Source organism: Phaenicophaeus curvirostris, chromosome 10 (genome assembly GCF_032191515.1).
Source record: "Phaenicophaeus curvirostris isolate KB17595 chromosome 10, BPBGC_Pcur_1.0, whole genome shotgun sequence".
NCBI lineage: Eukaryota > Metazoa > Chordata > Aves > Cuculiformes > Cuculidae > Phaenicophaeus > Phaenicophaeus curvirostris.
This window is the reverse complement of record NC_091401.1, coordinates 2,179,151-2,199,831: the sequence shown is the minus strand read 5'-3', so window position 1 is coordinate 2,199,831 and position 20,681 is coordinate 2,179,151. Positions and strand designations below refer to the sequence as shown.

Sequence of the window (20,681 nt, the reverse complement as noted above, 5' to 3'; positions counted from 1 at the left end):
GCCAAACCGGATCTACTACCTGAGTCTCAAGGTAATCCTAAGCTTTTTAGGCCCTAGGGGAGGCAGGAACCGGCAGAGCCTGATACCAGTCATGGAAGTTAACTCTTCACCATGAGCAATCTGAGAGAGCAAACACACTGCTTCCTCCATCCCTGGTGGAGATGAGATCTCTCCCAACTGTAATAATAAACAAAACAGTAACAGTACATTTGCTTACCTGAAAAGTCATTTGCATATGGGAAAACTGAAGCAAGACCAAAGAAAAAATGCTTTATTAAGAGGTGAATAACTTCACATTCTTGAAAACGTATACTGTACTGAAACCACTGCAGAATCCTTCTCTCTGGGCACACACACCTACACCTGATATCAATATTTACTATCAGACCCAGACGTACCCCCCAATTATGGATGCAGAAAGTGTTTTCAGACTTCAAGAACCATCTGGACACAGGGTGGGCACCACAGCTGCTTTGCACAGGTACTGCAAAGCAAAGAGCTGCAGCTGTGTAATAGAAACATCCTTCCCTAGATGTTGAAAGCAGTGGGTCGTCACAGAACAGCAAGGCACACTGCTCAGCCTTGGTCACCACCTGCCAGATCAGCTTCCTCCCTCCACCTGGACTGTTTCCCCTTCACCTCCCCTCAGACCAACGCTGCTTCCTTTCTTCACAGCCTCTCCTCTCCTCACTTCTGAGCCCCTCGGAGGCTGCATAGAGATTATTGCTGTTGGTCGACTCTGAAACCCACACTGCTGCTTGACGCTCACCCTGCATGGCTGCTGTTAGCAGTTTTTCTTTGCACACCAGGCTTTCTCCCCAAAATGGAACATGGCGAATGCCTGCACTTCAGAAATATAATAATTTTTAATTCCAGTTACTAAGCCTGGACAAAATGAAGCAGTGACATCACCATGTTTCCAGACTGCAAATGTTCAGCACATATTCCATTCCACATCTAACAAGTATCCTAAACCAATTTCACAGTTATTTCTGTGGGACTTTTTCTTGCAGCTCCGTTTGCTTTGCCACTGGGCAATCACACATACAGCTACACACAAATAAAGTCAAAGAAAGAAGACCTGAAGGGAAAACTAAATTCCTTTAGTAAGATCTCCAGCACAAAGAGCAACATCACCCCTAACTCCTTCAGCACAACGAATTTTTCTGTCCCACTGTGTAAATGGATTCTACCAAACTCTGCTAAATTACAGATAAGAAAATCCCTGCCTGCAAAGTTTTACCACTACATCTATAGCCCCAAGTATTTCCCATGCACGTGGAGATTAGTTATGATCACTGTAAGGAAAAATATGTCGTGAGGTTTTTTTCCTGTCAACGAAAGAGGCTGTGAAGATTGTACTGACGGTTTTAAACTCTGCAAGAGAAGGGATGTGAGGCAAAGATGCAAGAAGAATGGAAAATAATGCAAAAAAATCCTACCGTGAAGCTGTTGTTGACATTCTTAGTGCTGGATTCTGCCACACTGGCATCCGTCAGATCCACCTCATCAAAAATAATGGACTGGAAAGAAAAAATTCAAAAGCCCAATGAGTGACTGAATCCAACATATAAGCAGCAGACCCAAAGGGACATGCCTGCCTAGCACACAGGCTTTTGTGACCGGAAAGGCCCAGCACCAACAATATGAAGGACTCAGAAGTCTAGTTCCATAGAGTGTGGCTCAGATTTGCTTGTCTTCAGTCACTGAATGTGATGAATTTATTTTTATTAAGGGATTATCTAAAAAAAAATAAAATTGCAGGCTTTGCTTTTGTGAAAGGAGACAGATTATATCTGCTGATTAGCAACATGCCAAGCCAGATGCACAGCTGCTCTGATTTGATAAATTCTAGCCCTGCTTGCCTCCTCCGTTTCCTTTTTTCATTCATGTTTTCTCCCTTCTCTTTTGGCTTCTATTGATTCAGAGCCTATTCCCTATTAAAATGCACCAAGGTGGAAAAAAGTGTGGAAAGATCACTACCACTCATCTGCCTCCAAAAACTCCACCACTGACTTTCTTCCCTTAGACCCATAACAAGTGTTAAGACCTTACCTTAGCAGTTTTTGCATAGTAGAGCGTTCGCCCTCGCAGCTTAAAATATCGTCTCTTCCAGCGCTGGAAGGAGCTGGTCTGTTTCATCAGCATCCCCTCTTTTATGATGGTCTACAAAACAAGGTGGGGAGAGGGGTGAGGCACACATTTTGTCCATAGGCATCTTTTTTGCTCTCCCATTACATGCCAGACCCAAAAAAGACTGCAGTTTGAGATCAGTAATCTTAGTGCCCTCTGCTGGAAGTGCTTAACAAATTCATTCAACATAAGCGAGCAAACTTAAAAAGATTGAACTGTCACAATGCATCATCCACACCGAGCTGCGGTTTTATCCTTGTCTCCGGTGCTATCATGATACCAAAAAAAGTTAAATAACTTATGACTGAATGAGCATTTCAAAGCCTAACAATGACTCGAGGAGTGCAACAGGACTCGCTGAGGTGAGATTTCAGTGGCAGTAACTGTGCCGTTCATTTAACCAGCGTTTGAGGACAAACACCCCACGGCCTGTCTGTCCCTGTCTCCAGTTCTGCCTCGTGACATTATCAGCACCCACCTGGCACAGAGCTGGCAAGCTGAAAGCCTGTGGGGTAAAGGGTAAAACTAGAGAGAAGGAGCTACATCCAACTTCAGCATTTGGTGTTCTTCAGAGAGCCTTGGCCCTGCCTCAGTGCTCTCTGGCTGGCTGCCATTTCCCAGGGCTGCAGAGCCAAAACTGTCTACGCACGCTGCCTTTTTTTTTCGTCAACTGCTTTATAACTAGACTGACATACCAGCATACACAGTCCCATATGCTCGCTCACATACTTTGCATACATAGGGGTATGTTTTTAATCCACATGCACTTCATTCTACTTTGTCAAATGCATTTGATTCCTTCACTGAGGACAGATTCTGAATACCAACAGCTACATGAAAATTATCTCAAAAGCTGCAGCTTAGAAAGACAAAAGGCAGAGAAGTCAGAAGTGAGGGTCCACCACCATGCTACTGCCTAGGAACTGCCCTCCTTCTCTCCCCGAGAAACAGCCCCCAGGAACCCACTTCTTGCTGAGAGAGTCCGATGTGATAAACACACAGTTAAAACATGTGAAACAAAAGACCCAGTAATCTTGTAAGACAGGTTATTCTGTGTCTTGATGCCAGGAAAACGACACAGCATTAACATACCAGAGGTCTCGAAGCAACTCAGGTTTGTAGCAGAGTCAGGTCACCAATGAGTATCAATTAATTCAGCGTTAAATGTCCACTGCCAGGCTACTACAGAGCACAAAATAAATACTCTTACTGATCCTCAGGGTTTAGTTCATTTTAGAAATCCTTTCCAGAGCAATAAACTTGCTTTTAAAATGCTATATATATTTCTAATGTGGGTCTTTCCTTGAAACAGCTGCAGATTTTAATACTTTCCACACACGCTGGCCCTTGCCAAGCTCAAAGTTTCTTCAAAAAGCACTTGGAAAAAAAGTGCTGAGTATAAGGAGAAACATCCGTCTGACAATACATGCTCCTCTCCTGCTAGACTGAGCCATCCCCGAACTGGCCCAAGAGACCACAGGGCCTGGACCACCACGGTGATGCCTCTGCTCACAAAGGGGCCAGGGCAGCGCAGGCTCCTGCGTCTGGAGGAGAGCTGCCAGCCACAGGAGCCACTACACCAGCCACCACCCAGCTGGGAAGGAGCAAAGGGTGAGAGCTCCCGCTCGTCTCCTCGAAAAGAATCATCTACCTTGGGGCTGGGAACTGGCTGAATGCGAGGTGAGCACTCCTAAACCTTTCCCAGTGCCACCTGCAGAAATGCCTCTCGCTGCTGGGGCAAATGTCAAGGTTGTGTGACTGGTTCACCTGCGGATCGCCGAACTCCACGTTATTTCCAGCAGAATGAAAAGAGAGAACGAAAGCGCACGATCGAAGCCTAAGCTCACATCATAAAATGACCGTTTCCCTCATCAGTTCTCCACACCTCTGAAACAGTCACAGAAAAACACCCTGGTGCCCATCTTCCGCAAGCCACTGCAGGGACACAGCAGTAGGAATACACTCTAAGAAATTTTAAGGCATCTGTGAGTGGCTTTAGGGTCTAGAAGGTAAACACACTATAGTGATACCCAGAAACAAGCTTTTAAACCAACTTAGAGCTGGTGCTACGCAGAGAATCCGAAACTCAGCCATGATGCTAATCTGAAGCTTCAGTGTAAGAGAAAATGGAGTTCACAGACTGACCCTACAGCATCCCTTGTGAGATCCCGATAAAGTTATTTTCGGTCTGCGTGTCTCCATCTCCCACCTGCCAAGCAGATCAACCAGCACTGCCCAACTCTGCCGAGTCCTACTAGAATATACATATATGTGTGCGTGTGTCTGATGAGTTACTTCAACCTCCAGCACCTGAGTATCAAAGAGACATGTAAAGCAACAGCATCTAAATTACCATGCTAAAGAAATCACACATTGCTGCAGCTCCTCTCTGCAGGGAAGAAAATGGGAAAGTGGCAAGAGATTTCCCAGATTAAGAGAGAAACATGGAGAGATCTTTCGCATTCCTCAGCCAAAACCGTATATAATTAAAAGGTGAGACAGAGAAAGCAAGTACCGAAATCTGCAAAGCTCTGAACCAAAGTTAGAGAGGAATTAAAAATCCTGGGAAAGACTCCCAGGATGCAAAGCCCAAAGACGTCAAGAAGCCTGATCAGAAAATAGCAGCTTGCAGGAGGCAGTTTCAGAGCTCTGCTGCTACGCTTATTCATAGATGTGCTTCAGCTGGGGTCAGCCAGAGCCCCACAGTCCCCAAGCTCAGCCAGTAGCACTCTGGCCACTCAAACTCTTGCGCAGCCCACCAGAACGGTAACTCACAGCAAAACACTTCAGCTTCCCACAGCTCCTGCTGGCTCCCCTCACCTCGGCAGGCCTCACTCACCTCTGCACAAGGCGTGCATTCCTCCATTCCTCTTTTAAACAGAACCCTGGCGTGGGGTTTTTTTTTTAACCAAAAGGCAACAATCGAAGAGGTCACCCTGCCCCTCCCTAGGCAGCAGTTTATGTCATTTGCCAGCCTCTATCTATAGAAAACCTCACAGCTACATAACCGAGACATGAAAAGCCAGTGAGCAGCGAGCTCTCGCATGCATGTACCGCTCAGAGAAAACAAGCCTCTGGTTCAGAGCTGCCCATCTCTGCACGAGAGCAGCTGTTCTATTTATAGGCACACTGCTCAGAAAAGAGTTTGGTGGGTTTGGGCGGAAAGGGTTGGAGATAAGATCAAGACAACTTTATAAAATGATTCAGACATTGCTGCCTTTCTCCTCCTCTATTTTAATTTTAAATTTTGCAGCCAAAGGAATTGCTACTCGCAGAGGAACACAGCTGAAAAAAATTAACCAGGGAAAAGACCTGACAGCAAAGGGACACGGAATGACATAAAATGGGGAAGCTGAACAGTTATTTCTGCTCAACAGACGCTCTGTGGCTTTTTAATTGAAGATCTATTCTGATTGGATTACTAGCCATATGATTAATGAAGACAAAAGTGAAATTACTTCTCCTGTTACGAAAAAAAGAGAGTTAAATCTGTTTTGTGTCAAATATTGGATCCTACAGGAAAAACAACTGCCCTGAAACATAATGAGGTTTGATTACGTGCATCCTATCAAGGACAAATATAAAACCTGTTCCTGATGGAACTACCCAGATGAGTTTCTCTCCAGCGTGGTGTCCCGTGGCGTGGCATGGCATGCCACAGGCCGACAACACTGTGAAAAAATGAAGCACCTTCTTGGAACAAGCCTAAAATGATGCGTCTACTAGTTTCAACAGTGACCCCAATTTATAGCATTGCAAGACAGCCTAAGGAATGTTACAGCACAAACTGACAATTTAAAGCAATACTACATACAACAGAGTGTCTTAAGTGTCTCGGCAAAGAACATGATTAGACAGCTGAAAGGCAGGGCCCAGGAAATTTCTCGAATTTCACTGTTTATCTTTGGCCTCGAAGAAAAGCAACTTCCTGCAGAAAAAAATCAGTTCACTGTAAGCAATACACAATCCTCCCCCCAACTCATCCCCTGTTACAACTCGACTTTTAGGATGAGAAACAGTAAGTTCTCAGGTTTACTTGTCAAAACGGGTGCAGGGTTTAGGCCTAATCCTTAGCTGATGAAAGAAAAGTTTTCCCACTGACCTCAACAGGAATGGTTTCCAACAACCCAGAGGACTTTAATTAAAGACTTGGGGCAGGGAGAGCGTTGTGCTTCGGTGCGTCCCCCCACGCAGTCCCACCTTGTAAGAACAAGGAGCCAAACAATTAGCAGTAGCCATCCACAAACCCAGTCCTATTTTTCACAGGATTACTTGTCTGAAGCGTCTCTGCATTCAGTAACCCACATCAGAAGATCAGAGAGAAGCCTACAGAAACAAAATGCCTTCTGCACTGATAATGTGAATGATTCCAGGGGAAAGTTAAGAATGATCAAGTTGGATTTCAGCTGCTTTTAGGTGGCATCCGTTTTTCTCCTGCTCGCTACATGAGAACACAGGAGTAGCCCATCCGTTCCCAAAGCTTGAGGCTCTTGTCCCATTTGGAAACAGGGTCCTTGATATAACTAATTTCCTAATCTGGAAAAGATCCTACCAGCCATCCAGAAGGCAAGTACCAACCGCACCAGCTGTCAGGCTGGCAAGAGTCCTCTCACACAGGGTAGCTCCAAACCGTGTTCAATACAGCCAGAGGAAGAACAACACAACCTGTTCGACAGCTGAGATCATGACATATTCTTAGGGGCAGTTACTTACTGCTGCATATCCAAAATGAGAATTTTGCTTCACTCTTATTTCTTCCCAAGGCAGAAAATGAACTGTATACAAGGTAAAAGCAAAATCATCCGGAGCTACCTCAATAGGCACTAAAGAATTCCAAAGTTCTCAACATCTGGATTTCTCTGTTTTCCATGTGTCTTCAGAATGTAAAAATTTCCAGGGCACAGATTGTTTTTCTTTCTATGTACTATAAAACTTTGAGCAGGGTGCTGATGCCAAACAACAAATAACTAAAGAAAGCAGCAAATGCACAGAGAAGGAGAAAACAATGTGAAAGAAGCACAGGCGGAACTGACAGGCTATCTTTATATACACTCAGTAAGGAAATGACAGGCAGCTGATCCCCAGGGACCAAGCAACCTCACCCAGTCAATCGCTTTGGGTAAGCTGTGGCCAAAAAAAAAAAGCTGGGAGTAGATTTGCAGTCACTTAACCACGGCAAGACAGCCATGCCTCACTAGGGCAGGGACTAACCTGGAGTGCTGCACCTTGCCAGGGTAAAACCGCTCTAGTAGCTGGGCCCATAAAAACTCTTTGTGGTTGTAAATATGGAACTAATAATTATTTAGAAATCAAATGAAATACAGTAAATCTGACAAAGAAACTATGGGAATAAATCTAACCAGCCCTGTAGAATAAGACATGAAAGGTCAAAAGGCTCGGGCTTAACAAGCTAATCCGAGAGCAACATCCTTCCACCAGACAGTGGTCACACCCTGGAAATTAACTCCAGGAAGCTTGGAGGGGGGATCAGTAACGAGATGCTAAAAGTACAGGACACACAGAGAGCTATGCCGATCTACAGGGGAGCACAAGGAATTTATAGGTGGTGTATAGTCTGGTTTAGGAATTCTAAACTAAATGCACTTGGCTCTTACAAAACTGAAAATTGCATTAAGATTTCTCCCACTGGTATCAAAAGGACAGGACATGATGTGAACGAGATTGAGGTATTATGTGAGCACGCTGCCACAAAAGGACTCCAGAAGAGGGGAGAAGGAAAAGAAAATCAGAGGTGCGCCACAGGAAACAAATGTCAAAATAGAAGCTAGGACTGTAAGTCAACAATTAGGTACCAGAAGCCGAGCTCTGATGAATGGGGCACTATCTGGGCTTTTTGTGTACATACTTTAATATCATTTTGTATAATAACCCATGCTTTATAAACTGGGGAAGCACCCATGCCAGGTTAAGCACAGATCTCTAGACAGCCACATGGGAAAGCCTGCAAAATCTCCCCTAACAGCCATCCTCCCAACCCTCCCTTTTTTCCAGCCTCCAGCTCCGCTGAATTAGCTGGACTTGGCATACCCAGCGAGCGATCGGGGCGAGTTCAGGTGATGGCTCGCAGTACAGCCTCTCTGCAACTACTAAGAGGAGCAGAATTCAGAGCAGCACGCAGCGATCTGTCGATAGCGCAGCTGACATGTCACTGCAACAGGAAGCGCAAGCTCGTTCTCCAGATCAGCAGTGAAAACAGGGGTTTCTATCAAATAAAACACTGAAACAGCTTGCATTAGAAACTGCCTTGGCACAGGTGAACAAACGCTCAAACACTTCATTCTTCATTAGTTAATGCTGCAGCCGGTAATCAAAGCACAGGTCTTTGAACTAGCTCTTCTCAATACCACGTTCACCTGCTGCTATCGTGAAGGATTCTCTTCTGAAAGGGAGGGGCACTCAGAGACCAAAAGCAAGCAAATTTACAAAGGAAAACAAATTGGAAAGCCACAGAGGTTGTATGTCTACAGGAAGGGAAATACAACGTACCAGCATATCATCATGCAGCTCCCTGGTAAAGTGAGCTTAGTCAGAGAGCACAAAGCAAAGTATTTAAAGTAGACAAATACTCTGGTCAGCTACTTAGAAGTGAGAATGAAAAACACACCAGTGCACGCTGCTTCAGGATGAGTTAGTAGCTGGACAATTCCTGACACGCTAACTGTTTAAGCCCTCGGTATGCTTTCCATAGGCTCCAGGCATCCTTCCCAAACACATTTATCAAAAGAGGGGAACTGAGCACGAAGCTCAAGTTATCCCAGCAAACTAGAACAAAGCTGGAACATATGGGCTCAAACCCATCCAGAGAAAAACCAAAGCCAAAACCACAACAGTTTAAAAGCTACCTGAAAACTTTGGAACGGAATAAAATTTTAGAGGGTACTAATTAAACATGAATTCTAAGCTCAAATATGAAAAATACGCTGTTATTTTTTCTACCATCTCAAAATACACGTGCACAACTACACTGCTTTCTTAAGGCATTTTCCCCATGCACAAAAACTGTCAGAACACACTGCCTGCTGTAAAACCTCCATCACACAGCTTTGCACTAGCACTGGAGTCCCCTCTATTAACCGAGAGCACATTGCTCTGCTGCTGAAACGTCGCGATATAACCTCGCTGTGAATCACAGCGTTGGATGCAGAACTCTCTGCCGCTGCAGCCTGTATCGCTAGAGCTTAAATAACGCTTCTCTTCACCCAGAGAGAGACAAGTTATTTCCAATAAGCACCGTTGCCCATCCAAGCCCCCACATCCACTTCCCCAGCAGGCAGAAGGAGCCAGGCACTTACCATAGCAGCACATCAGGGCCATTTGATATAAAGAGGATCAGGCTGGGAAGGCGCAAGCGGTGCTGCTACAAGAACAACGAACGTAAGGGAAAGCACATCCAGAATACAGCTGCGGATCTCATCCTCGCAATCACAACCACCTCATCCTTCCCATACTGCTAAATGTCATGGAGACCTTGGCCAAGGAGGAAGGAAAAGCCAGCAGAAAGTACTGTTGCAAGAACTTCACGACATGGGAAAGTAAAAGTTGTACCTTAAGGAAGAAAACTGAATCCTTTGCCCTTGTGTCAAGGAGGCTGAGAAAAAGACAGCTTCCTCCCACTGCGTCTGGATTCCCATCAACTCTGCTACTGAATCCTGCAAGGAACCTTATTTGGTAGTGGCTGGTAGATGTAGGGCCAAATCCTGATCCTTTTACTCCAACTGATATTCCAATGGGATTACACTGTGGAGAGCAGAAAGCAGCTTCTGGCCTTCAGCCATTTAATTAATACTTAAGGTATCTTAGGATTTATTTTTATCTCATCTGTAACAATTGTCGTTATCAGATTTTCCATATTTATGTATTAAACAACGTATGCTTTTAAGTTTTTTTTTCCTCATCCATTTAACATCGTTTTTAAGGATACTCCAAAGTTTTTCATTTGTTTTTCCATCTTCCCTGTTTTAATGTCCTGCAAATACCTCTGACCATGCCAAGACATCTTGATCAGCACCAGTAACAACAAGGAAGATTAGCACAGCCCTGGGAACACCGTTTGGTTAACTTTCAGCTCAAAAGAACAGAAGGGGCTGGCATGAGTTCCCAGAATACTGATTTTTAATAAAATCTCAGTGACAGAGCTACATGTTGTGAAAGAGCGCCCTGACCTGCCTCGGCAGGCTGAAAAGCCGGCAACACGCCCTCCTTGTTTTATCAGCCACACTTCTACGATTCCCTGCATTTGATGGAAAAAGAGTGCATCTCAGCTCCTGGCATGGGAAAGTGAGGCAGTCCCAACTTTCCCTGCTACAACATGACATGGCTATACTTATGAAAACTTGCAAGACTCAAACATAATGTGCTTGATGCAAACATTATGTAATCAAGATGCCGTTTCCTTTTTCAAAAACACCAAACCACAACAGCAGAACAGGATCAGATGTAAAACGTTTCAACTTAGCAATGAGACTGTGAGGAAACAGAATGATTTCCTCTAAATGCAAATGGAATAATCACATATTAATCAATTACCTAACTGTGCAGTGGTAACCTTTCAGCCGAGCAAGCTGCTTTTTACCTCTCTCTGGAAGAAAGGAGAGCAGCAGGCTTCAGGTATCCTCTGTTAAATAAAACGTATATTTTTGACCACGCGCAGCCCAGGGACGGCAGATAGAAAGCACCGTACCCCATGGAAGCACAGGGCTGCTTCTGCAGAGGTGCAGCTCTACCGAACCCAGCACACACAACAAGCTCATTGCTTTCTGGAGAGCTTTATATAAAAAGCAGGTGAGAAAGGACCATGAAAGATGGCAGCTGGCACAGAGCTGCTGCCTCAGTGTGTCCGCCTGGAGCTGATCTGTCCCTGGATGGGCTGCAGAACCACACAGAAGCACCTTGTTTCTTTAAAAGACACTTGCGTAACTCTTAGTGAAACAAGAAGCAATAACCATTTGTGTGGAAAAAGCAGAGAACAAACGGTTTGAGAGGAGAGTTAATCAAAATTCCTTGAAATAATGGTTTGTGCATTTGAAAACTTGAAAACACATAGTCATCGAGAAAGGTGCTTTTCACCAGGACAGTATTTTGATCTGAAATTTCTGATGCTGCTGTGACACTATCCGATATAAACCTCAAGTTTTCAAAGAAACAGGGAATACAAAATCCTCTCCTTATCTCAGTTCTTTCTTTTAAGTATGAAAGTGTATTTGCTGTTTTGGAAAGAATCACGCTGGATTTGTAAGAAGGTAAAGTTTTGCAGTGCCTCACACGGTATAGCAGAGCTGACCTGGAGACAGGCATGTTACAGTTTTCATTTGTAGTTTTCATTTACAATCCAATGCTTCCCTAAGGTAAAATATCGAATAGTTTGGATTGGAAGGGACCTTAAAGCCCATCCAGTTGCACCCCCTCTGCCCTGGGCAGGGACACCTCCCACTGGATCAGGAGCTCCAAGGCCCATCCAACCTGGCCCTGAACATCTCCAGCGATGGGGCAGCCACAGCTTCCCTGGGCAACCTGGGCCAGGGCCTCCCCACCCTCATAGGGAAGAAATTTCTCCTCATGTCTAGTCTAACTCTGCCCCTCTCCAGTTTATCCCCATTGCCCCTCATCCTACCACCACAAGCCTTTGTGAACAGTCCCTCCTCAGTTTTCTTGTAGCCCCTTCAGGCACCAGAAGGTCACTCTAAGGTCTCCTCAGAGCCTTCTCTTCTCCAGGCTGAACAAGCCCAACTCTCTCAGCCTGTCCTCTACAGGAGGTGCTCCAGCCCTCAGATCATCCTTGTAGCCTCCTCTGGACATGTTGCAACAGCTCCATCTCCTTCTTCTGTTGAGGATTCCACAACTGGATGCAGTGCTCCAGATAAGGTTATTATTTTATTGTAACAACAGGTTTCGGGTAGGGGGAAAATACTCTAAATGTCTGACTTAGTTTTATTTTTAAAAAAATAAAACTCCTTTGATACCCATTTTCTTTTCCCTCTAATTTTATTTGAGCAAACAATTACTAGCCTGGCAATGTACTTTTTAGCAATGTGGTCAAAGTAAACCCATGTTCTCAAAACAAGCAAAAGTTTAATGTTAGCTTTGTAGTTCCTGGAACCTGAACTATAGTTAGAAGGGATGAGAAGAGCTACAAGTGTGTGTGGTTTTGTGCTTTGTTTTGTGTTCTTTTTAAAAAAAAAAAAAAAAGGAAGTAACAGCTGTCGCTTTCACATCGCATCCAAAATGCTCTCGCAGCACGTTAGCCTTACGGTGCAGCAGTGGTAACAGTGCTGGGAGGCTTCCCAAATCCTGTCAGAACAGCTGAATCCAAAGAGCACGTGAAACACAGCGTAGATTGAGGTAAGGGGCAAAAGCATTCTTACAGCCACGTACCGCGGCCTGAAATCCGACCTGTCTCCTCAGTGCTCAGAGAAGGACCTAGTCCATTCACGGCGTTAATCCAAGAAAATGCATGGCCTTAAACCTCTGCTCAAGATGTTTGGTTTGGATTCAATCACCAAGACTTTTCTTTTGCCACAATTACCTCTCTTTAAGGGAAGAACTCCCAGATTCTACCTGCACTAAAGCATGAGCTGATACCATTTATGACACACGGAGCTCCTAAGATGTCCTCTTTTAGGCATCCTGTTAGAAAGCCGTACAACAACGAGCACAGGCTGAGAGAGTCGGGGATGTTCAGCTTGGAGAAGAGAAGGCTCCAAGGAGATCTTGGAGCAGCTTCCAGTGCTGAAAGGGGCTTTCAGGAAAGCTGGGGAGGGGCTCTGGATAAGAGATTGCAGGGAGAGGACTAGGGGGAACGGTTTGAAGCTGAAAGAGGGGAGACTGAGATGAGTTCTTAGAAAAAAAAAAAAAAATGTTCTCCTGTGAGGGTGGTGAGGCCCTGGCCCACATTGCCCAGGGAAGCTGTGGCTGCCCCATCCCTGGAGGGGTTCAAGGCCAGGTTGGATGGGCCTTGGAGCAACCGGACCCAGTGGGAGGTGTCCCTGCCCAAGGCAGGGGGTGCAACTGGATGGACTTTGTGTTTCCTTCCAACCCAAACCATTCTGCAATTCTATGAACAAACCCTGAATATGTTTTAGTGGAAGATGCCACAGACAGAACAAGAATTAAGCTATAAATTCCCAAATTCCTCATTGGTTGCACATTTCTTTTACGTTGTCTCTTTACTGAAAGGCATCGCTTCTTACCCTAATACTTCAATACTTGTATCGAATCAATGAAATTCCCCATGTCCTCACTCCGATCTCACCTCGGAAAACCTTAAAACATTTGGCCTCCAGAAATAATAAAAAAAACCAACCAAAAAAAACCAAACCAAAAAACTGCTTTACCTACAAAAAGGACATTGCATCTATTAGGCAATACAAGCACAAAACAGGCTTTCCTCAGCCGCTCATGCTGCCTACCATATGTTGGAAAACTCAGTTACCTCAGTTTAGTCTGCTCTGGAAACCTGCACAATAACAAGAAGAAACAATCTGTTTCATCCTGTTTTTTCTTGCCCATACGCTTCAGGGTGGCTCACAGACCTCAAAACTACTAATCAGAAAGAGAATCACAACCTCTCGTAGTGTGAAAGTTATCTACACCACAGGCTGCTACACAGCACAGATATCGGAAACTCACTCGTTCAGATACTGAACAAAGTCTGTTCACCACAGCATAAAGCTCAGCACCTACTGGTTAATTTATCCAGCTCCTTATAGTATAAATTAACCTGACATATCTCTGCTACTGGTGCTAGACAGCTTCCAGCATCCCAGAAAGACTGGAGCACCGCTCGCTCTGTATTAAACTCGAAATATATATTGTGAACTTGTCTTAAAAAGTTGAAGGCAATGATAAAAAGTTATAAAACCCCTAGAATGTCACAGGGAAATTGCTCATAAAAATAAACAGAAGTTAGACTGTGCTAGTCTAAATAAGAATTCCTCCTGATGCCACCCAAGGACACTGATGAAATCCTGTCTGGTAAACAAACCGAGATCTCAACAGACCAAAGCTGGCACGCTGGAAATCACACCAAGCTGATGAATGAACGGGAAGATGGCCTGTTCATCCACTCTCCTGCTTTCTGAGGTTTGCAATGTGAGGTTTGCAATGTGATGCTTGCAATGAAAGGTCAAGTGCAAAAGAAGACGTGTGCTTTATTGTTAGAGCCAATAAAAGGTGCAGCGCTCCTCCATTTCACACCCTCACCTCCCAGGACCACTTTTGTCTTCAACTGTGCCAGGGACAACTGCCAGCACCACTTCAGCTGATTCCAGCCGAGTCCTCAACACCGCTTATGACGGTGGAAGTGAGGCTCCTGCTCCTGCCTCTCCTCACACACACCATCCTGCTCGGTTTTACCTCAGCCCTTTGCAAACTCCCATCCACTCTGAGCTGACGGACAGTGTCTCCAGCTGCACCAATGCCAGCTTGAGACTAGAAGAGGGGCAAAAAGCAGTGTCCTATGAAGCCTGATGTTGGTACGAGTCCGACAGGTCTCAAAACAGCTGATCAAGCACTCTGTGCAGCCTCCACTTCTTTGCCAGCTGAGACAGCAGCAGTTACACTACCAGCTACACCCGATCATACGAGGTTTTTCCTTTCCCCAGAGTAACAGCCATTAAGAGATCCCCAAACATACTTATCTTATGCCTTCTTCTCTTCTTCAAAATTTCTGTCTAGCTAAAAATACATAAGTACATTAACACATAGCACTTCACTTCCCAAATGGCTTTCCGCTCCTCCCTCCCCTGCCCTGAACTTTCCCTAGGGACAGTTTTTTCAGCTAAGCAGATGTTAGCTATGATTTACCTTCAGACACTCCATGTCAAAATCCCAGCACCTATACATGCAACAATTCTATTTGCCCCTTGGCGTTACCCACACCAACGGATTTCAGTCAAATGCAAGTGGACAACATGTGGGCTCCAAAACAAGTTCACTGAAGTTTTATAGTCTTGTAAGCAAGCAGCTTTAACTTACAAGGTTTCTTGGGAAAACAGACAACAGGACCAGAGGAAGGAAAACCTGCCTTCAAAGTATTTGTGACTGTGACAAGCAGGTCAATTCAGAGGAACTCCATGGCTACAGCAGACTTCGCACCCAAGCTGTGGTGATAGTAAGCTTCTGTGGCGATTTAACTGCACTTACAGGCACTGTCTTGAGCTAGCTACAGCAAAAGATGCTGTTAGAAAAGATTTATACCCTCAGGGCACAGTAAAAGTCTGCCTGCATCTCTTACTGTCACTCTGACAGACCTGTCCAACAGCTTCCAGTAGCCTGCACTGCCCTTGAACCAACAAATTCACAATTAGGTCTGCCTTTACAGAGGAAGCGGTCTCATCGGAACTAAGTTGTCTTTGCTCCTTGCCCTCAGGACAAGGAAAAAGAATACGTATAGCAGCATGTGGAAAAGGTGGTAACAAAATAAAAAGTAACATCAAGTAACAGAAAAATTAGTCTTTACTATCATAATACCTGGGCTTATACTTGGAAAACTTGATAGTGTTTAGCTGGAAGTCTTCTCCAGATTAACATGCAGGAGGCCTAATAGCTGTAGCCAGTATCTGTATATAATCCTTGTTCTTAGCATGTTTATGTTTGCGTAGTACAAGTGGCTGGTTTAGGCTTTTTCCAGGCATGCTGACGCAGGAAGTGATGTAAAACAGGGCAAATGATTGAGTAGGGACGTGGGGATTTTTTCTGCTACATTCAAACAAAAGTAAAATCCAATGCACCTTTTACATTAGCATCTCTAACACCTCGCTGTAAGCAAGAGTTCCCGCTCTAGCACTGAGAAAGTCACTGTCCTAGCTCCTACCACAGACACCACCACATAGATGCCAAGGTCAGGCTATGGCATCCTTCCTCCCTTCCCACATGGGACCCCTGCCTCAAGCTGCATTAAGAAATCACAAGGTTCATCCAATCTCCAGCAAGACAAACTTCAGAAATCCAGCTCCCTGTGTGCTTGAAAAGGTCTCAAAAGGCTTAATTTTTATCACAGCAGATTAACAGACCAGATCAGGTCACCTGGTGCTACAGCACAGCTGAGATCTGCTTAATGCACCAAACATCAACCTATTTAAAGGGCTTCACCATTTCCTGTCGTGGCCAAACGAACCACCTCGCTAACACAAGCGGAGCCTCAGCATCTTCGCTCAAGGACTGAGTGACAGTGTCCCCAAGGCTTGGCAGATGGAAGAAGCAACCCTGCCACGTGCGATGAAGCGAGCACACGGTCCTCACACATTCAGTCACTGGGGGACCAATGCAGCAGAGCGGTGATGAGCAGCACGACAATGACACGTGTGTGTTTGAAAGCAGGGCCAACTAGCCAGCAGAAAAATGATCCCTACAAATAACGCTTCAGACACTACACCATGCAGAGACGTTTACTCTCCTTTGCTATGAATACAAGACAAGTAATGCTGAGCTTGCAGCATCAGTACCGACCCAGCCTCCTGCATCCAGGCAGCAGCATCCGTGCTTCGGTGACAACGGGAAGGTGGTGGCTTAAGAAAAACTAACCCAGTATTCCTAAGCGTGAACATATCCCATAACAATCCAAGAGTTATATGGGACTTTAATGGCTACAAAGAAAAATCACACAACTATAGTAAAAATAGTACAGAAGAGGGCAACTCCCTGTGGGTGGTTCCTAGCCTACGGCTAAAGGAAATCTTCACATCTTCTCTTACAGTAACAATACAGAGGAGCTACAGTTTTAGTCGCAGAACACTGTTTCTGTCCCTAAAAATGGCATTATTGTTCCAGAATGAGGCACAGAAGGGTAAAATCTCACTGGGCCAAGGGAATCGGTGTGGAAAGGATTGATACCTGACTAGGGCAGAAAAAGCTGGGAACAAAGACCAACCAGTCACAAGATCGTTGTTTGACCAAGCAAGATGTTAAACATCACTGCATGGCTACAGAAAGGAAAAATGGCGTAGTACTAGATTGGGAAAACTGGGATGCAGCCACGGAAATGATGAGAAGATGCTGAAGGAGGCACATGCCGGCCACAGGGGACACAGCGGGGGCCACACCTTGCGGACTAAAGAGCTCTGAACGCAAGACAATGAATTCAGCCACGTCCAGCAGGGAGAAGGGTAGGAAAGTGCTATGAGGGGAGGGCAGAACGGACAGGGAGATGCAGCTAGGATGTGCAGGGGGCATCGGGGAAGGCACAAGGAGGTAAGGAGGGAGCTGCTGATAGCTCCGATACAGGAAAAAAGGGGAGAAAAGGAGAGATGCAGCTTCAGGGAGTGGGGAGGGACCGGATGTCCTTAGAGCTCAAATATCAGATGGGGGGGTAGGAGCTCATATCTGACTTCCATGACTCCAAGAAAATACTACAGAGGGAGAGAATGAGGGAGGAAAGAGGTGAAACAGGGCACGCTGATCACCACCGCTGGGATAGGGAAGCTCCCTGGCAGGTCTGAACCTGGGTGCTGGGAAGAAGGTGGCCTAAGCTGGGCTGGCAGGGAGGGTGAGTTAGGGAGGTTCCTGTGGGGCTTCAGAGAGGCAGCCTGGGGTGGTGGGGTGCAAGTCCAGGAGCCCCCAGGGGCAGCGAGGGGGGTCAGCAGCAGACCTTGAAGGGCACTTAGGGAGTGGATGTTTACAGAGGCCTGAGAAAGAGTTTGTTATGGGGATCTCTGAGGAACATCGAGGGGTTCGCAAGTCCATGAAAAGCTGTTGGGGAGTGTTGTTAGCAGAGCCCGAAGGGGCGGTTTAGGGGGGTGGATGGAGGGCAGGAACCCTGAGGGGCTGTTGGGGGACGGGATGGGGGACAGAACCCGAGAGGCTGTTGCGGGGGGGGATGAGGGTCAGAACCCTGAGGGGCAGTTGTGTGTGGGAGGATGCCTGGAAGATCCCAGAGAGGCTGTTGGGGGGCAGGATGGGAGGCACGTCCTGAGGGGCTGTTGGGGGGCAGGATGGCAGGCAGGTCCCTGAGGGGTAGTTTTAAGGGGGCAGAATAGGAGACAGAACCTGAGGGGCTGTCAGGGGGGCAGGATGGCTGGAAGGTCCCCGAGGGTGGTTTGGGCGTTAGGATGGAGGGCAGGATGGGGAGCAGGTCCCTGAGGGGTGGTTTGGGGGGCAGGATAGGGGGCAGAACCTGAGAGGTGGGATGGCTGGAAGATTCCCGAGAGGCTGTTAGGAGGTGGGACGGGGGCAGGACCCTGAGGGGCAGCTGTGGGGAGCAGAGTGGAGGGCAGGTCCCTGAGGGGCTGTCGTGAGGGGGAGGATGGCTGGAAGATCGCTGAGGGGCTATTATGGGGCAGGATGTACGGCAGGTCCTGAGGGGCTGCTGGGGTTCAGGATGGGGGGGGGGCCGCGAAAGGCGGGGGGGGGCGGGATGGCTGGAAGATACCTGAGGGGCTGTTTTAGGGGGCAGGTACCGAGGGGCTGCGGGGGGGCGGGATGGGGGGCAGGCCCCCCAGAGCTGGTGTCGGGGACAGGACGCGAGGGGGTCGCTGCGGGGCGGGACGGGGGCCAGGGTCCCTGCCCGGGGGGCGCCGCCCGCCGCACGCACCTTCTGCCGGATCTGCCCGGAGGTGGAGACTTTGCGGATGAGCTTCTGCGGGGAGCCCGGCTCCTGCTCGGGCTCGCTGTCCGACGACTCCTCGGGCGCGGCGGCGGCGCCGGCCCCGGCCTGGCCCTGCGGCTGCGGCTGGGGCTGAGCGGCCGCCGCCATGCTGCCCCGCGCCCCCTGCCGGGCACCGGCACCGCCCCGGGACCGCCCCCCGACCGCCCCCGGCCGGGCCCGCCCCGCCAGCACAGCCGCGGGGGCTGCCCCCGACACCCACGGAAACACAGGATCGCCAGGGTCGAAAGCACCCACCGGATCATCGAGCCCAACCATTCCCGTCAGTCACTAACCCATGTCCCTCAGCACCTCGTCCACCCGCCTCTTAAACCCCTTCAGGGAAGGTGACTCAACCCCCTCCCTGGGCAGCCTCTGCCAGGGACCAATGACCCTTTCTGTGAATTTTTTTTTCCTAATGTCCAGCCTAAACCTCCCCTGGTGGAGCTTGAGGCCATTCCCTCTCGTCCTGTCCCCTGTCCCTTGGGAGAAGAGCCCAGCTCCCTCCTCTCCACAACCTCCTTTCAGGTAGTTGTACAGAGCAATGAGGTCTCCCCTCAGCCTCCTCTTCTCCAGGCTAAACACCCCCAGCTCCCTCAGCCGTTCCTCATCAGGCCTGTTCTCCAGCCCCTTCACCAGCTCCGTTCTCTTCTCTGGACTCGCTCCAGAGCCTCAACATCCTTCTTGTGGTGAGGGGCCCAGAACTGACCCCAGGATTCGAGGAGCGGTCTCACCAGTGCCGAGCACAGAGGGAGAAGAACCTCCCCGGCCCTGCTGGCCAGTGGCATCCTGGCTTGGATCAGCCATGGGGTGGCCAGCGGGAGCAGAGCAGGGATTGTCCCCCCAGACTTGGCACTGGAGACGCTGCACCTCAAATCCTGGGTTCAGTTTTGAGCTCCTCACTCCAAGAAGGACATTGAGGGGCTGGAGCGTGTCCAGAGAAGGGAACGGAGCTGGGGAAGTGGCTGGAGAACAAGGGTTTCATACGAGAGGCGGCTGAGGGCCCTGGGGTTGTTTAGCCTGGAGAAAAGGAGGCTGAGGGGAGACGTTATTGCCTACAGGACAGTACGGAGTGTTCCAGCTGGGATTTCATGAAGATGCACAAGAAAAAAGCACTTGTCACCAAAACACTCCCATCAGCAGATGGCTAAAGCATGGAGACCACGTGTGTGATGAAAGCCCTGCTCAGGAGTGGCAGTTCAGGAGATGCTGTCACTAGCAGAGCGCGTCCCTCTCCTGGAGCTGGGAGGCTGTCCTTACAGGGAGTCCCACCACATCAAAGGCACAGGGTCAGAAAACCAGATTGCTCTCCCCTAGCTGTAAATACAAGTTGCATGCTACAGGTCTGACGTGATGGAATATCAACATAACATCAGAACCAGAAGAAAAGAAAGAAGGCAAACAGTTCTAGCTCGAGATCTCTTTTCTGCTAAGAGAGGTCAGTATCTGCTGACTGAAGGACAGAGGAATGGGAGCTGAAGGAACCAGCAGAAAGCGCTCGCTCCCTAAGCAAATGTCCAGAATGGACTAAACAAAAGGTTACTGTCCGACAGTGCTTTCCTAAGCCAAGGCTACAGAACAGATTTAATAATCCTTTTGACTCCTCCCATTGCACTGTGATTTTGTTATGCAGTCAGATTACAAACGCCATCACCGCTGATGAATTTGAGAGGAAAAACCGGGCAGCAACAGAGGCACCTCACAAGGCTGATAGATAAGGAGTGGAAAAAAAAAAAAAAGAAAGAAAAAGGGGAATTAGGCCTCTAAATTTGCCAGTCCCATACTTACAGTCCCAGTAGCTAGGAAAAATGAAGGAAACACTTCCATGGAGGAAACCACACTTTGAAGCAAGACTAGAGGATTGTCAGACACTGTTGTCCCCTCCTCCTCTTAGCATCTTTAAAGGATTTCCTGCAGACCAGCTCTCCAAGACCAGCATATTCACTACCAG

General features: G+C 47.4%; 1 protein-coding gene across 3 annotated transcripts in view; it reads right to left on the bottom strand.

The window, feature by feature from the left end:
• Positions 1-18,841, bottom strand: part of DGKD (diacylglycerol kinase delta) — a 60,932-nt gene extending 42,091 nt beyond the window's left edge. Inside the window, exons 1-3 of one of the 3 annotated variants that reach the window (XM_069865109.1) lie at positions 18,680-18,841; positions 2,056-2,166; positions 1,443-1,523 (exon numbers count right to left, since the gene is read on the bottom strand). In XM_069865109.1, coding sequence (XP_069721210.1) covers positions 1,443-1,523; positions 2,056-2,166; positions 18,680-18,841 — 354 coding nt within the window. Of the gene's footprint in view, positions 1-1,442; positions 1,524-2,055; positions 2,167-4,972; positions 5,031-9,446; positions 9,466-18,679 lie in introns of those variants that run through there. The other 2 variants (XM_069865111.1, XM_069865110.1) reach the window with 2 other exon arrangements.
• Between the last annotated feature and the right edge of the window lie 1,840 nt (positions 18,842-20,681).